The sequence below is a fragment of the Marmota flaviventris genome, chromosome 1 (genome assembly GCF_047511675.1).
Source record: "Marmota flaviventris isolate mMarFla1 chromosome 1, mMarFla1.hap1, whole genome shotgun sequence".
NCBI classification, from domain to species: domain Eukaryota; kingdom Metazoa; phylum Chordata; class Mammalia; order Rodentia; family Sciuridae; genus Marmota; species Marmota flaviventris.
In genome coordinates, this window is record NC_092498.1 from 211,879,778 (window position 1) to 211,893,522 (window position 13,745).

The window sequence follows — 13,745 nt, forward strand, 5'->3', positions numbered from 1 at the left end:
GTTCTGGTGTTTGTCAAAGTGTTTCTGCTTAACAGGCCTGATTTGAGGTGGATTATGAAGTCAGACACATTTGAGAAAGGCAGTTAAGTATTTTCCTTCTCCATCTCCATACAGAACTTCTTCTTTTTTTCCCCCAGTACCAGTGATTGAACCCAGGGCACTTACCCATTGAGCCGCACCCCGAGCCCCCCCCACCTTTTGTATTTTATTTAGAGACAGGGTCTCACTGAGTTGTGTAGGGCCTCGCTAAGTTGCTGAGGCTGTCTTTGAACTCATGATCCTCCTGCCTCAGCTGCCTCAGCTGCCTCAGCCACTGGGATTACAGGCGTGTGCCACTGTGCCCTGCTCCATCAATAACTTTTAAAGACTTGTGTGTTGGCCTGGGGATGGCTCAGTAGTATGCTTGCCTGGCATGCACGAGGCCCTGGGTTGGATCCCTTGTACCACACACACTCTCAATGCTCTCCTGACTGAAAATCCCATACTATTCCAAAGCAGTTTGGGTTGTTTGGTAGTTTGTTTTGGCAGTGCTGGGGATTGAACCCAGGGACACTCTACCACTGAGCTACTTACCTAGCCCTTGGTTAATTTAAAGGTAAATAAATAATTTTGATTTGGGCATTTTGGTGCAGACCATATCACAGCTACTCCAGAGGCTGAGGCAGGAGGATCACTTGAGTCCAAGAGTTGAAGACCACCCTGGGCAATACAGTAAGACCCAAAATGTTGAGAGAGGGTCTCATTAAGTTGCCCAGGCTGGCCTTGAATTTGTGATCCTCCTAGGAGTCTCAGCTTCCTGAATAGCTAGGCTTACAGGTGTGCACCAGCATGCCTGGCCAAATCTTAATTTTTTGGGGGGAGGGGTACTGAAGATTGAACTCGGGGGCACTCAACCACTGAGCCACATCCACACCCCCAGCCCTATTTTGTATTTTATTAGAGACAGGGTATCACCAAGTTGCTTAGCACCTTGCTTTTGCTGAGGCTGGCTTTGAACTCTCGATCCTCTTGCCTCAGCCTCCTGAGCCGCTGGGATTACAGCCATGCGCCACTGCACCTGGCCCCAATTTTAATTTTTTAAAAAGTAGTCTTTAAGGCTGGAGTTGTGGCTCAGTGGTGGAAAACTTGCCTCACATGTGTGAGATACTGGGTTTGATCTTCTTCAGTACCACATAAATAAAAAAGGCAATGTGTCCATCTACAACTTAAAAAAAAAAAAAGTTTTTTAAAAAAAAGCAGTTTTAGGTTTCACAGCAGAGTATAAAGTGCAGGGTTCCCACAGACCGCTGCCCTCTCTGGCCACATCCTCCCTCGCTATCCACATTGCATCCACAGAGGTACATTTGCTAGAATCAGTGAACCAGCATTGACATTACCATCCCCCAGAGTGCAAGTTAGAGTTCACATTAGGGTTCACTTTTGAGTTTTTACAGTCTGTGGATTTAGACAAATGTGCAATAACATGTATCGTGTCATCCAAAGTCTTTTCACTGTCCTAAAAGTCCTCTCTGTTCTACCTATTTATCCCCACTCCTCCCAAGACCGATCCATCTCTTCACTGTCTCTAAGTTCACCTTTTCAGAATGTCATTAAGTGGGAATCACACAGTATGTAGCCCTTTGAGATTGGCTTCTTTCCCTTCACCAAATGAATTTGTTTCCACCATGTCTTTCTGTAGCTTGAGAGCTCATTTCTGAGGTTTGGTTGGGTTATTTGGCAATGCTGAAGGTGGAACCCAGGGCTAAGAGCTCATTTTCCTTTTTTTTTTTTTTTTTTTTTAAGTTGTAGATGGACACAATATCTTTTCATTCATTCATTTTTTTTTTTTTTTTTGGTGGGATTCTCTTTCTTTCTTTCTTTGGAACTGGGGGTCAAACCCAGTGCTTTGTGAATGCAAGGCAAGCACTTTGCCACTGAACTACATCCCAACCCTTGTTTATTTTTATGTGGTGCTGAGGACCAAACCCAGTGCCCCACACATGCTAGGCAAATGGTCAACCACTGAGCCACAACCCCAGTCTTTTTTTTTTTTTTTAAGCCTTGAATAACATTACATCATCTGAACATACTCCAGTTTATCCGTTCAGCTACTGAAGGACATCCTGGTTCCTTCTACATTTTGACAGTTATGAATAAAGCTGTTATAAACATCCATGTGCAGGTTTTTGTGTGGATGTGTAAGTTACTTTTTAAAACCTTTTATTATGGACAATTTAAAACATATTCTCAACTAGAGAGAACAATGTAACAAATCTACACCTTAAACACCAGGCAGCATCAAAGGGGGCCAGTCTTTTGTTTTTTGTTTGAGGGGAGGTCTTGCTATGTTGATTAGGCTGGTCTCTCAAACTCCTGGGCTCAAGAAATCCTCCTGCCTCAGCCTACAAAGGAGCAGAGACTGTGGGCTCAATCTTGTTTATTTATTTAGTTTTGGTGCTGAGGATGGAACCCAGAGCCCCACGCATGCCTAAGTATGTGCTCTACAACTGAGCTACACCCCCAGTCTCGTGTTAAATCTACCCCATCCCCACCCCCAGTATCTGGGAGAGGCTGGTACTGGGATTGAACCCAGGGGCACTTTACCACTGAGCTACATCCCCAGTTCTTTTTATTTTTGAGACAGGTCCTCACTAAATTGCTGAGGCTGGCCTGGAATTTTCTTTTTAAGTATTTTTTTTATTCATTTATTTATATTCGGGAAAATCAAACCCAGGCAAGTACTCCACCACTGAGCCACAAATCCAGCCCTTTGACTGGAACTTTCGATCCTCCTGCCACAGCCTCCTGAGCCATTGGGACTACAGGTGTGCACCCCTGTGCCCGGCTAACACTAAGTAATTCTGAAACAAATCCTGCACATTATATCATTCCATCTGTAAAAACTTCAAAAATGTATCTCAAAAAGATAACTGCAAATAGTAATCTCAGTGTCACTGACACAGAGAAAAAGCTTAAAGATAATTCCTAGTATCATTGTATAGCATATGAAGGTTTAGATTTCCCCAACTGATTCTTAAATATTTGTGTTTTGTCTGTTTATAATTTGTTCAAATCAAAATCCAAATGAAGGATGGGGTGGTAGCTCAGTGATAGAGCACTTACCTGGCACGCATGAGGCCCTGGGTTCAATACTGAGCACCACATAAAATTAAATAAATATAAATAAAGATATTGCGTCCATCTACAACTAAAAAAATAAAGATATGGCGTCCATCTACAACTTGGATCTTATTTGGCTGTTTTTTTTTTTTTAATTCTTTTTAAGAGAGAGAGAGAGATTTAACATTTATTCTTCAGTTTTCAGTGGACACAACATCTTTATTTTATTTGTATGTGGTGCTGAGGATCGAACCCAGCGCTGCGCGCATGCCAGGCGAGCACGTTACCGCTTGAGCCACATCTCCAGCCCTATTTGGCTGTTTTAAAACAGCCAAATAAGATCCAAGTTGCATTTAGTTGAGGGCAGTTTCCTGAAAGTCTCTTTGAATCTCTGGGTTCTGCTTTCTCTATTTTCTCACCTCTTGCAACATATTTGTTGTTGAAACCAGGTTTGTTGTCCAATAGATTTTACTAGTATGATGTCATCTCTGTGGTTAAGTTTAACACATTTCTCTTTTCACTGAACTTGACAACAAACTGTTTGCTTTCGTTTTTTTTTTTTTTTTTTTTTTTTTTTTGGTGGGGGGGGGGGCCAAGATTCCTTCTCTGGTGGTACTGTGTTCTCAGCAGGAAGCACAGATCTGCTAGTCCTGGTTTTAGTGACAGGAGCAGCTGCCCACATCCTTTGGGGATCGAACCTGGATTGGTACTGGGGTTTGAACCCAGGGGCTCTTCACCATTGAGCTACATTCCCAGCTCCCCCCTTATATTTTTTAAGTTTAAGAGGGTCTCCCTAACTTGTCAGACTGTGCCTGGCAGGGATGCACAGGGTTTTATTGTTGTTTTGTCTTTTTGTGGTGCTAGTGATCAACCCCAGGGCCTCACACATACTAGGCAAGCTCTCTACCACAGAGCTGCACTTCCAGACCTGCACAGATGCAGTTTTTATTTTCCAACATTTGAAAAATTTTCAGACATCCAAAAAAGTTGGAAGAATTGTTCAGGGAACACCCTAAATTCTACAATGAATGTCTGGGCCACATTTGCTTTATAATGCTAGCTCAGTTTGCCTAACCATTCCTTTGCCCATCCATCAGTCCATCTCATATTTAAGATGTAAGACAGGGCTGGGATTGTGGCTCAGCAGTAGAGCGCTCACTTAGCACGGGTGGGACCCGGGTTCAATCCTCAGCACCACATAAAAAAATAAAATGCATTGTGTTGTGTCCATCTCCACCAAAAAATTAAAAAAAAAAAAGATGTAAGACAAAATAGGTGGATACCATTTTTTCGGTGTGAAAATTTATATAATACTTTTTCCTGTTTTATTTTTTAATATTTATTTTTTAGTTGTAGTTGAACACAATACCTTTATTTTACTTATTTATTTTTATGTGATGCTGAGGATCAAACCCAGGGCTCACATGTGCTAGGTGAGCGGTCTACCGCTGAGCCACAACCCCAGCCCCTTTTAACCATTTTTAAATGGCATTAAATATAATACCACTATAATTTCTAGAACTTATTCATCTTTCCAAACTGAAATTCTGTACCCATTACACAATACCTCCCTCTGCCTGAGCTGCTAGTAGCTTCTGTTCTACTGTCTCTATGAAACTGCCTATGTGAGGGACCTGGAATAAGTGGAAGCACACAACATGTGTCCTTTGTGACTGTCCTACCTCACTTCACATAATGTCTTTCATGTTTATCACATAAGCCAGGCATGATAGTATACCCTTGTAATCCCAGTAGCTCAGGAGGCTGTGACAGGAGGATTACTAATTTGAGGCCAACCTGGACAACTTAGTGAGACTCTGTCTCCAAAGAAAAAAATAAAAAAGGCTGGGGAGCTGAGCACAGTGGTGCACGCCTGTAATCCCAATGACTCAGGAGGCTGAGGCAGGAAGATCGCAAGTTCAAAGCCAGCTTTAGCAAAAGCGAGGTGCTAAGCAACTCAGTGAGACCCCATCTTTAAAAATAAAATACAAAATAGGGTTGTGGATGTGGTCAGTGGTTGAGTGCCCCTGAGTTCAATCCCCAGTACAAAAAAAAAAAAAAAAAGGCTGGGGATATAGCTGGGGTAGTGTGTCCCTGGGTTCAATCCCAAGCAGTGGGAAAGGAAAAAAAAATAATAAAATAAATAAATAAGATTTGTGTTGTAACCTTTGTCAGAATAACCTTCCTTCTTAGGGCTAGATAATATCTCCTTCTATGGACAAACCACATTTTGTTTACCCATTCATCCACTGATGGGTAAACTGATGGGTGCTTGAGTTGCTACCACCTTTTGGTTACTGTTCGTAATGCCACTGTGAACATGGGTGTATAGATATCAGAGTCCCTGCTTTCAGTTCCTTAAGGTACACATAACTAGAGGCAGAACTGCTGGGTCATACAGTAAATCTATGTTCTACTTTTTTTTTTTAGTTTTTTTTAGTTGTTGATGAACCTTTATCTTATTCATTTATTTATATGTAGTGCTGAGAATTGAACCCAGTAACTCACACATGTGAGGCATGTGAGGCAAGCGCTCTACCACTGGGCCACAACATTGAATCTGCCTATGTGAGGGACCTCGAATAAGTGGAAGCACACAGCTCTATGTTCAACTTTTTTGAGAATCTGCCAAACTGTTTTCTATAGCAGCTACACCATATTACATTCTACCAATGAAGGGCAAGGATTCCCGTTTCTCTAATCCTCACCAGCATTTATTATTTTCTCCTTGTTTGTTTTGGTTATGGCATCCTAATGAGCATGAAATGGCATCTCATCAGAGACTTTCTTTTGTTTTACTTTTGAGATGGGGTGTCTTGGTTGTCTGTCAGCCTCAAACTCCTGGGCTCAAGTTATCCTGCACTGGCTTCCCCAGCAGGGGATACCACATGCGAATGTAGCCATGTCCAGTTTACACTGAGGTTTTGATTTGCATTTCCTGAATGACTAGTGGTGTTGAGCAGCTTTCCTATGCTTATTGGCAAAAGCACATCATTGGAGCAAAGTCTGTTTGAATCTCTTGCCCATTTTTGAACAAGGTTATTTTTTGTTGTTGAGTTGTATGAATTCTTTATAATCTGAATATTGATCCCTTATCAGATATGCTATTTATAAAATACTTTTTTGGGGGAGTCCTGGGGATTGAACCCAGGAATGCTTTACCACTGAGCTCAACCCCAGCCCCCCCCCCCTTTTTTTTTAACTATGAGACAGGGCTTTGCTAAGTTGCTGAGGCTGGCCTCAAACTTGTAATCCTCAGCCTGAGTCTCCTGCGATTACAGGCGGGTGCCACTGTGCCCAGCTACAAAATACTGTTGATTTGGGCTTTAGCTTCCGATTTAGTTCTCAACTTAGGCTGGGAAATGCATTGTTTGGGGAGTAGAGAGGGCAGCAGAGGGGCAACCTGGTTGGAGGGGGAGTGCTCTGGGTGGGGGTGCTCGGGTGAGCCCAGGGATAGAGAGTGGGTGAAGGCAGGGGCAGCATCAAGGCCTGCAACAGGGTCCCTCTCTTGGAGCTCAGATCAGAGGCCCAGGAGGCTGACCAGAGGCCAGAGATGGGGTGGGTGGGAGAGGAAATGCCTAGATCCTAGACCCCTAGATCCTTCTTTTGGAGTAGAGACCAGCTGCCTGGAGAGGGCAGAAAGGGGAGAACAGAATGGTGATAAAAGCCAGCCACGAGCAGCATCCTGGGGAGACAGTGGCTCAGGACCCAGCTGTGGTCAAAACACCCCACCTCAGGACTACCTGCAGGAAATGGGGTCCCCCAAATCTTCAAATGCACAGGTCCTCAGTGGTCAGCCAGGGCCTGGCACACAAGTCCAATAAGTGTTGGCTTTGTTCATTTTTGTGGCTCACATTTCCTAAGGCACCTCACTGTGGCCTCCAAATCTCTTATTTGTCCCCTACGTCCTTGCTTGTGACGTATGCTCTGTTCCAGATTCGTCTCTCTGCCCCGTTCAGTGCTAGAGGCCTCTTATTTACTCCCAGGTTTATCTAAACCCCAACCTTTGCCTGTGTGGCTCCCTCAGAGGGTTGCGATCTCCCACAGACCCTTGAAACTATGCCTAGCAATCCCTGCATTGTGGCCCCTTGAAATCCTACCTTATTGGCAGCCGGACGGCACATACAGCCTCCTAGCTACTCAGGAGGCTGAGGCAGGAGGATTGCTTGAGCCCTGGAGTTGGAAGCAGCCTGGGCAATAGTGAGACCTAGTCTCAAAAAAAAAAGGAAAAAGAAAACGAAATGCTGCCTTATCGCCTCAAGGACAGTACTAGAGGCTCCTATTAACTTCCTCTCTGGGGACAGAACCCTGTCCCTGCACTTAAGTTCAGCCGGAAGGTGTGTCATGACACCCCCTTCACTCCCCACCCTCAAGGCTTCCAGGACTGACAGCAAAAGCAGCCGTTATCCTGTCAGCATTTCCTGTGGGTTCATTTGCGTGCCAGCAGAGCAACTGGGTCCTGCCCTGTCCCTGTTGTAGACTCCCCAGCTGCTGGCCCCCATCTGGGACCCCCATCCTAGGTCCCTGGGGCCAGGGACTCGCCCTACTCACCCCAGGCCTGGGGAAGGATGCAACCCCTGCACTTCTGCAATCTTAACTGCTGGCTTCCGTCTCCTCCCTCGTCCCCTGTGGGACACCTCCTAAAGGCACCTTCCTCTCTCAGCCTGGCCACCATGACACTTTCCAGCCTGCTGCTGGGAGCCTGCCGGACTCTGTTCATCTTCCAGCTATTGGCCTGTTGTCTGCTGCCCCTAGGTGAGGCTGGTCAAGCTGGGTGGACTGGGTGAAGGGACGGGCAGCGGTTGAGGGAACAGAGAAAGCGAAGCACTGCACATCCTGAGCCCTTGCCCCTGGAAACCCTTCAGTCAAACGCAGATCTGACGACGGGCTCCCCAGCATCCCCAGGAGATGGTTCTAACTCCTTGACTCATTTTTGGGGTGGTTGGGTCCTTGCTTGTGACGTATGCTCTGTTCCAGATTCGTCTCTCTCCCCCGTTCAGTGCTAGAGGCCTCTTATTTACTCCCAGGTTTATCTAAACCCCAACCTTTGCCTGTGTGGCTCCCTCTGCCAGAATCACTCTTCTCTTTCACTTGGCAAATTCCTACTTAGGCTTCAGAACTGGCTGTCCAGGAAGCCTTCCTTGACCGACCTCCCCCAGTAGCCCAATCAGTCTCCTCTGACCTCCTCCCCTGCCCCCCACATCCCTCATTGATCCTTACTTCCTCACTGGCCTGGGAACATCACCAGATCAGGGACCGTTATCTAGGCATGAAAGGGGCCTGCTGCTGGGTGGGTTGTGGGCACCTAAACAACCACAGAACTTCCTCCTGTTCTTGCAGGTGCCCAGAGCCAGAGCCAGGAGTTCTCCCTGCAGATGGAGCCCCAAGACCCAGTGCTTCCTGCCGGCAGGTCCCTCTTAGTTAACTGCAGCACCAGCTGTCCTCGTCCTGAGCTCATTACCCTGGAAACATCCCTACCGAAGGAGGTCATAGATGAAGACCAGGGCTGGGCAGCCTTCCGCCTCAGCAATGTGACTGGTGACAGCAAGATCATCTGCTCCGCATTCTGTAATGGCTCCCAGATGACAAGCAACTCTAGCATCACTGTGTACCGTGAGTAGATGTGCCTGGGGGTGGGATTGGCCTTGTTCAGTGCCGGGGGCAGATGGCCAATGGCTCTGAGTAATGGGGATCCTGAGTTTGCAGGATGCACGAGGGCTCAGACCTGGATGCTATGTGCAAAAGAGACAGACACAGGCAGACAGAGAGATGCATCCCAACTGTGGATTCCAGAAAGTACCCTGTCCCCTGATGGGTATGGAACCCAGGGCCTCAAATATGCCTGGCAAGCGTTCACCCAGCTACACCCCAGCTCCCAAATTCCTGCCCCGCCCTCCCCTTACTGGTTTCTTAGGGATCATTCAGAGTTTCTCAGCAGCTGTAGCACAGGTCTGTAATCCCAGGGAGGGATCCTCCTGAGACAGGAAGAATGAAAGTTTGAGGCCAGCCTGGGCAACTTAGTGAGAACCTGTCTCAAAAAATAAAAAGGTCTGGGAGGTGTAGCTCAGGGGTAGAGCAGCCTTGGGTTAAATTCCCACTACCAACCAGTACCCAAATAAGTAATAATAATTATAATGGAATAAAATATTCAGGTGTGGTGGTACCCCTCTGTAGCCCCAGCTAGCTACTCAAGAGGCTTAAGCAGAAAGATTGCAAGTTTGAGGTCAGCCTGGGCAATAAAATATAAAGTGCTCAGTGGTAAAATGCAGAATGCTTACCTAGCGTGTGTGAGGGCCTGGGTTCAATCCCCAGGATTGCAAAAACCAAAAAAACCAAACAACCAAACAACAAAAAGCAAAGATTAGAATAAACTACAAAAATAGCAGATTCCACCCCTCGTGGTGACTACTGATTTGTAAAATCTGCATAGATAAGTGTACTGTATGTGTGATTATATATATGCCTGTGTGTGCACTAGTGTCTATATAGATGTTTGTGAAACTATGTGATTGTACATGTATGTGTGTATGTTAGCATCTGTGTTTATTTGCCTATGAATGTTCATTTTTTGGGAGGAGGGTACTGGAAATTGAATCCAGGGGCACTGAACTACTGAGCCACATCCCCAGCCCTTTGTATTTTTTATGTTGAGACAGAGTCTTACCCAGTTGCTTAGAGCCTCTCTAAATTGCTGAGGCTGAACTTATGATCCTCCTGCCTCAGTCTCCCAAGTCACTGGGATTACAGGTGTGCATCACCATGCCTAGCTGTCTCTGAATGTCCGTCTATGCCTGTGCACCAGTATCTCTGCCTATGTGTGTATCCTTCTGTATATCGAAATATTTGTGCATGTCCATTTCAGGATGTGTATGAGTGTATGTTGATGTGTCAGTGTTTCTGCCTTTTTCTTTTTTTAAGATGCTAGGAATGGAACCCAGGTCCTCTCACATGCTAAGATTATGCTGTACCACTGAGTTACACCACAGCCTTGTATCTGTACTGATGAACATGAATGTAGACCTCTTGTGTTTATTTGCCTATATATGTTTCTTTGTATGTTCCTATCTATGTCTTGAGTTTACCATGACCATAACCTGGGCCTGTACCCTGAAGCTTCTGAAGGATACTCACTGGGATGCCTTTGTCCAGTGCTCTTTGTCTTGACAAGCTATGGCCATCTCTTCTTAATTCTGCATCACGTGAAGTGGCATCAAGTCAGCCAGAGTGGGAGCATTTATACCACAGGAACTAGGTCAGGATTTCCTCTGCCAACCCCAAGATCCCAATTACTAGCATCACAGTCTTGACCTGCAGGCCACTATCCCTGCCCAGTGGTAGCCAAGGTGAAGGTGGAGACATATTGAAATTGTACAAATTAAGATGTTAAATATCTTCCATAGCAGCCAGTCAATGGAACTCTGTGTAATAGGTTTGTGTTGTCAAGGCCAAGAGTGACCTGCTCCACAAAGGAGGCTCAGAATTCTTTCTCTTTTGGACCAGAGATTGAACTCAGGGGCACATCCCAGCCCTTTTTTATATTTTATTCTGAGACAGGGTGAATGCATGATCCTCTTGCCTCAGCCTCCGCAGCTACTGGGATTACAGGCATTTGTCACCACACCTGGCAGGCTCAGGATTATATAGGTGTGCCTCTGAGAGGCACTGCAGCCACCCCTGGGAGAGGACCAGCCCTGGAGTATTGTGTTCCCAGTGACTGCGTGCCAGAGCATCCTGAGAGGCTGCGGCATGGCAGGTGAATTGTGACAGATGGGAGCATCTGGGACTGATTGGAGAAAACAGAAATAGTCTCTGGAAGTGGCCAAGGCAGGAGTCAAGGCCAGAAGCTAGGAGGAAAGGCCTAGTTAGTCCCTAAGTATGACTTCCAGGATGCACATCTGTGGTTTGGAAGACCCATATTCTACCCTGGCTCTGTCACTTTCTGGCTGTATGTCCCTGTGCATATCACCCCACCTCTCCTTTTTATGGCTGGGGAAAAATAAAAAAGAAGAATGATCAAGATTTCACTAGGTTGATGTGAGCATGAAGGTGGCTGAAGTTGAAGGTGGAAAGTATAAGGAAAAATCTAGATTAAACAGGAACTTTAATGATTAATATGAATATCATAAGTGGTTAAAAAAAGTGTCCATTTTCTTCCTTCCTCATTTTTTTTTTTTCCTTCTTAGCTGTGATGTCCTTGGGAACAGAAAATCTTGACTTTTAGTGCCTGCAGTAGGGGTGAAAGGAAATTTCTCTTCTGCCCTCTGAAGGTTTGCTAGAATAAACTGACAAAGATCAACAGGGGGGTGGTGATATAGCTCAGTGGCACAGTGCTTGCCTAGCATGCCAGAGACCCAGGCAGGGTTCCATCCATAGTACCAGAAAAAAAAATTTTTTTTAGTGACTAAAAAAAAAAAAGTTGTTCAGGGTTACAGTTCTGGGCAGGGACATCCTGTCTCAAGCAGTAGGGTGTTGCAAGGTTGGTTGGCTGACAAATACCTTTCTCCTCCCTTCTGCCAGGGTTCCCAGAGCTTGTGGAGCTGGACCTCCTTCCCCCCTGGCAGCCAGTGGGTGAGAACCTCACCCTGCAATGCCATGTGTGGGGCGGAGCACCCCGCGCCCAGCTCACCCTGGTGCTGCTCCGTGGGGAGGAGGAACTGAGCCGGCAACCTGCGGTGGGGGAGCCAGCAGAGGGCACTGCCACAGTGCTGGCAGGCAGAGGTGACTATGGTGCCAAGTTCACGTGCAGAGCCGAACTGGACCTGCGGCCCAGAGGGCTGGGACTGTTCCAGAACACCTCAGCCCCCAGGCAGCTCCGAACTTTTGGTGAGGGAGGGGGCTGCAGAAGTTGGGTGATGAACTGAGTCAGAGTAGGGGGTGTTGTGGACCTCAAGAATTTCTGGGAAGGCATACCCTTGGCCACTGGACAAGGTTGCCCCAGAAAAAAAGCAGGAGCCTAAGGGAGAAGGCCCCAGGAGGAAGGTCTATGGCCATGCTGGTTGTTCTGGGAAGGGAGTGACCCAAGTGAAAATGTATCCCATGAAGAGGACCCTAGTTGCAGGGATGAGGGATACTGTGTGAGGTCTCCTTTTGTTCACAACTATCCTTCTTCCTAGTCCTTCCCATGGCTCCCCCACGCCTTGTGGCTCCCCTGTCATTGGAGGTGGGCACCTCGTGGCCAGTGGACTGCACTCTGGATGGGCTGTTCCCAGTCTCTGAGGCCCAAGTACAACTGGCGCTGGGGGACCAGATGCTGAATTCTGCAGTCACGATCCACGGAGACACACTCAGGGCCACAGCTACAGTCACAGCACGCGCAGACCAGGAGGGTGCCCAGGAAATTGTCTGCAACGTGACTCTGGGGGGCGAAAGTCGGGAGGCCCGGGCGAACTTAACTGTCTTCAGTAAGAAGGGAAGGGAAGGAAAGCAGTTCCAGAGGTGGTACAAAGAAGGACCTCCCGCTGCACCAGGGCGTGGCTCTTGGGGGCGAGGGCGGAGACTAAGCAGGGGAGAGACCAGAGCTGCCAAATTAGGGTTGTAGTGTGGGCAGGACCTCCACCCCAAATCCGGCAGAGCCTGGAGAACAGGGCTGGTGGAGGGCGTGGCTAGAGCGGTAGAAGGGTGGTGGCCAGTAAGCCCCTGGGCAATGCCCTGCTTTAGCCTTCCTAGGGCCCATTCTGAACCTGAGCGAGACCAACGTCACCGAGGGGTCCAAAGTGAATGTGAGTTGCATGGCTGGGCCCCGAGTCCAGGTCATGCTGGACGGGGATCTGGCCCGGGCTCCAGGGGAACCCGCCCAGCTTCAGGTAACTGCCACGGAGGGCGACGATGGGCGCTACTTCTTTTGCAATGCCATCCTGGAAGTGGACGGAGAGGTCTTACACAGGAACGTGACTGTCCAGCTGCGTGTCCTTTGTGAGTTATCAGATCTTTCAATTCCTCACCTCTGTCTTAGGAAGACTTGAATTTCCCTTGCCCCATTGTGCCTCTGGGGAATTTTGGGGTCTGATCACATGATGGTTTCACAGATGGTCCCAAGATTGACCCGGCCAAATGTCCTCAGCGACTGGCGTGGAAAGATAGGACTAGTCATATTTTGCAGTGCGAGGCCCGAGGCAACCCAGTCCCCCAGCTACAGTGTCTGCATGAAGGCTCCAGACGTGAGGTGCCCATTGGGACCCCATTCCTTGTCAAGTTACACCACAATGGCACTTATCACTGTCAGGCAGTCAGTCCAAGGGGCACGTACACCTTGCTTGTGGTGATGCACGTTCAGGGTAAGCAAAAAAGGGGCTGTGGGGATGAAGGGGGAAGCTCAGGAGGGGTAGGAGAACACATATTTACTCCCAGCTTTTCTGCGCAGATCGGAACTCCTTCGTGGTCAGCATCCTCATGGGGGTGTTAGTGATTCTAGGCGTGGTGACTGCCATAGTGGCCTTAATATGCATCTTCGGGAAGCAGACACGGAGCGGCATCTACCGCGTGAACCAGCAACACACCTCCTTGCCCCTCAGGCCTGTGCAGCCGAAAGAGGCAGTGGAATTAGAGCAGTCCTGAGGTGCGGAATGCCAGGATACTGTGCCAAAGACGGCAGTGGCTTTGGCTGTATTCTCAACTTCCTTATCAATAAAGGCTATAAATTCCGTAAT

General features: G+C 47.4%; 1 protein-coding gene across 1 annotated transcript; it reads left to right on the forward strand.

Annotated features, from left to right (window-relative positions):
* Positions 1 to 7,547: 7,547 nt before the first annotated feature.
* Icam3 (intercellular adhesion molecule 3) lies at positions 7,548 to 13,744 on the forward strand. The gene is made up of 7 exons (XM_027955208.3): positions 7,548 to 7,854; positions 8,440 to 8,712; positions 11,617 to 11,922; positions 12,213 to 12,500; positions 12,757 to 13,011; positions 13,125 to 13,373; positions 13,460 to 13,744. The coding sequence occupies exons 1-7, from the start codon at positions 7,668 to 7,670 to the stop codon at positions 13,651 to 13,653; spliced, it is 1,752 nt and encodes a 583-aa protein (XP_027811009.2). The 5' UTR covers positions 7,548 to 7,667; the 3' UTR covers positions 13,654 to 13,744.
* The last annotated feature ends 1 nt before the right edge of the window (position 13,745 follows it).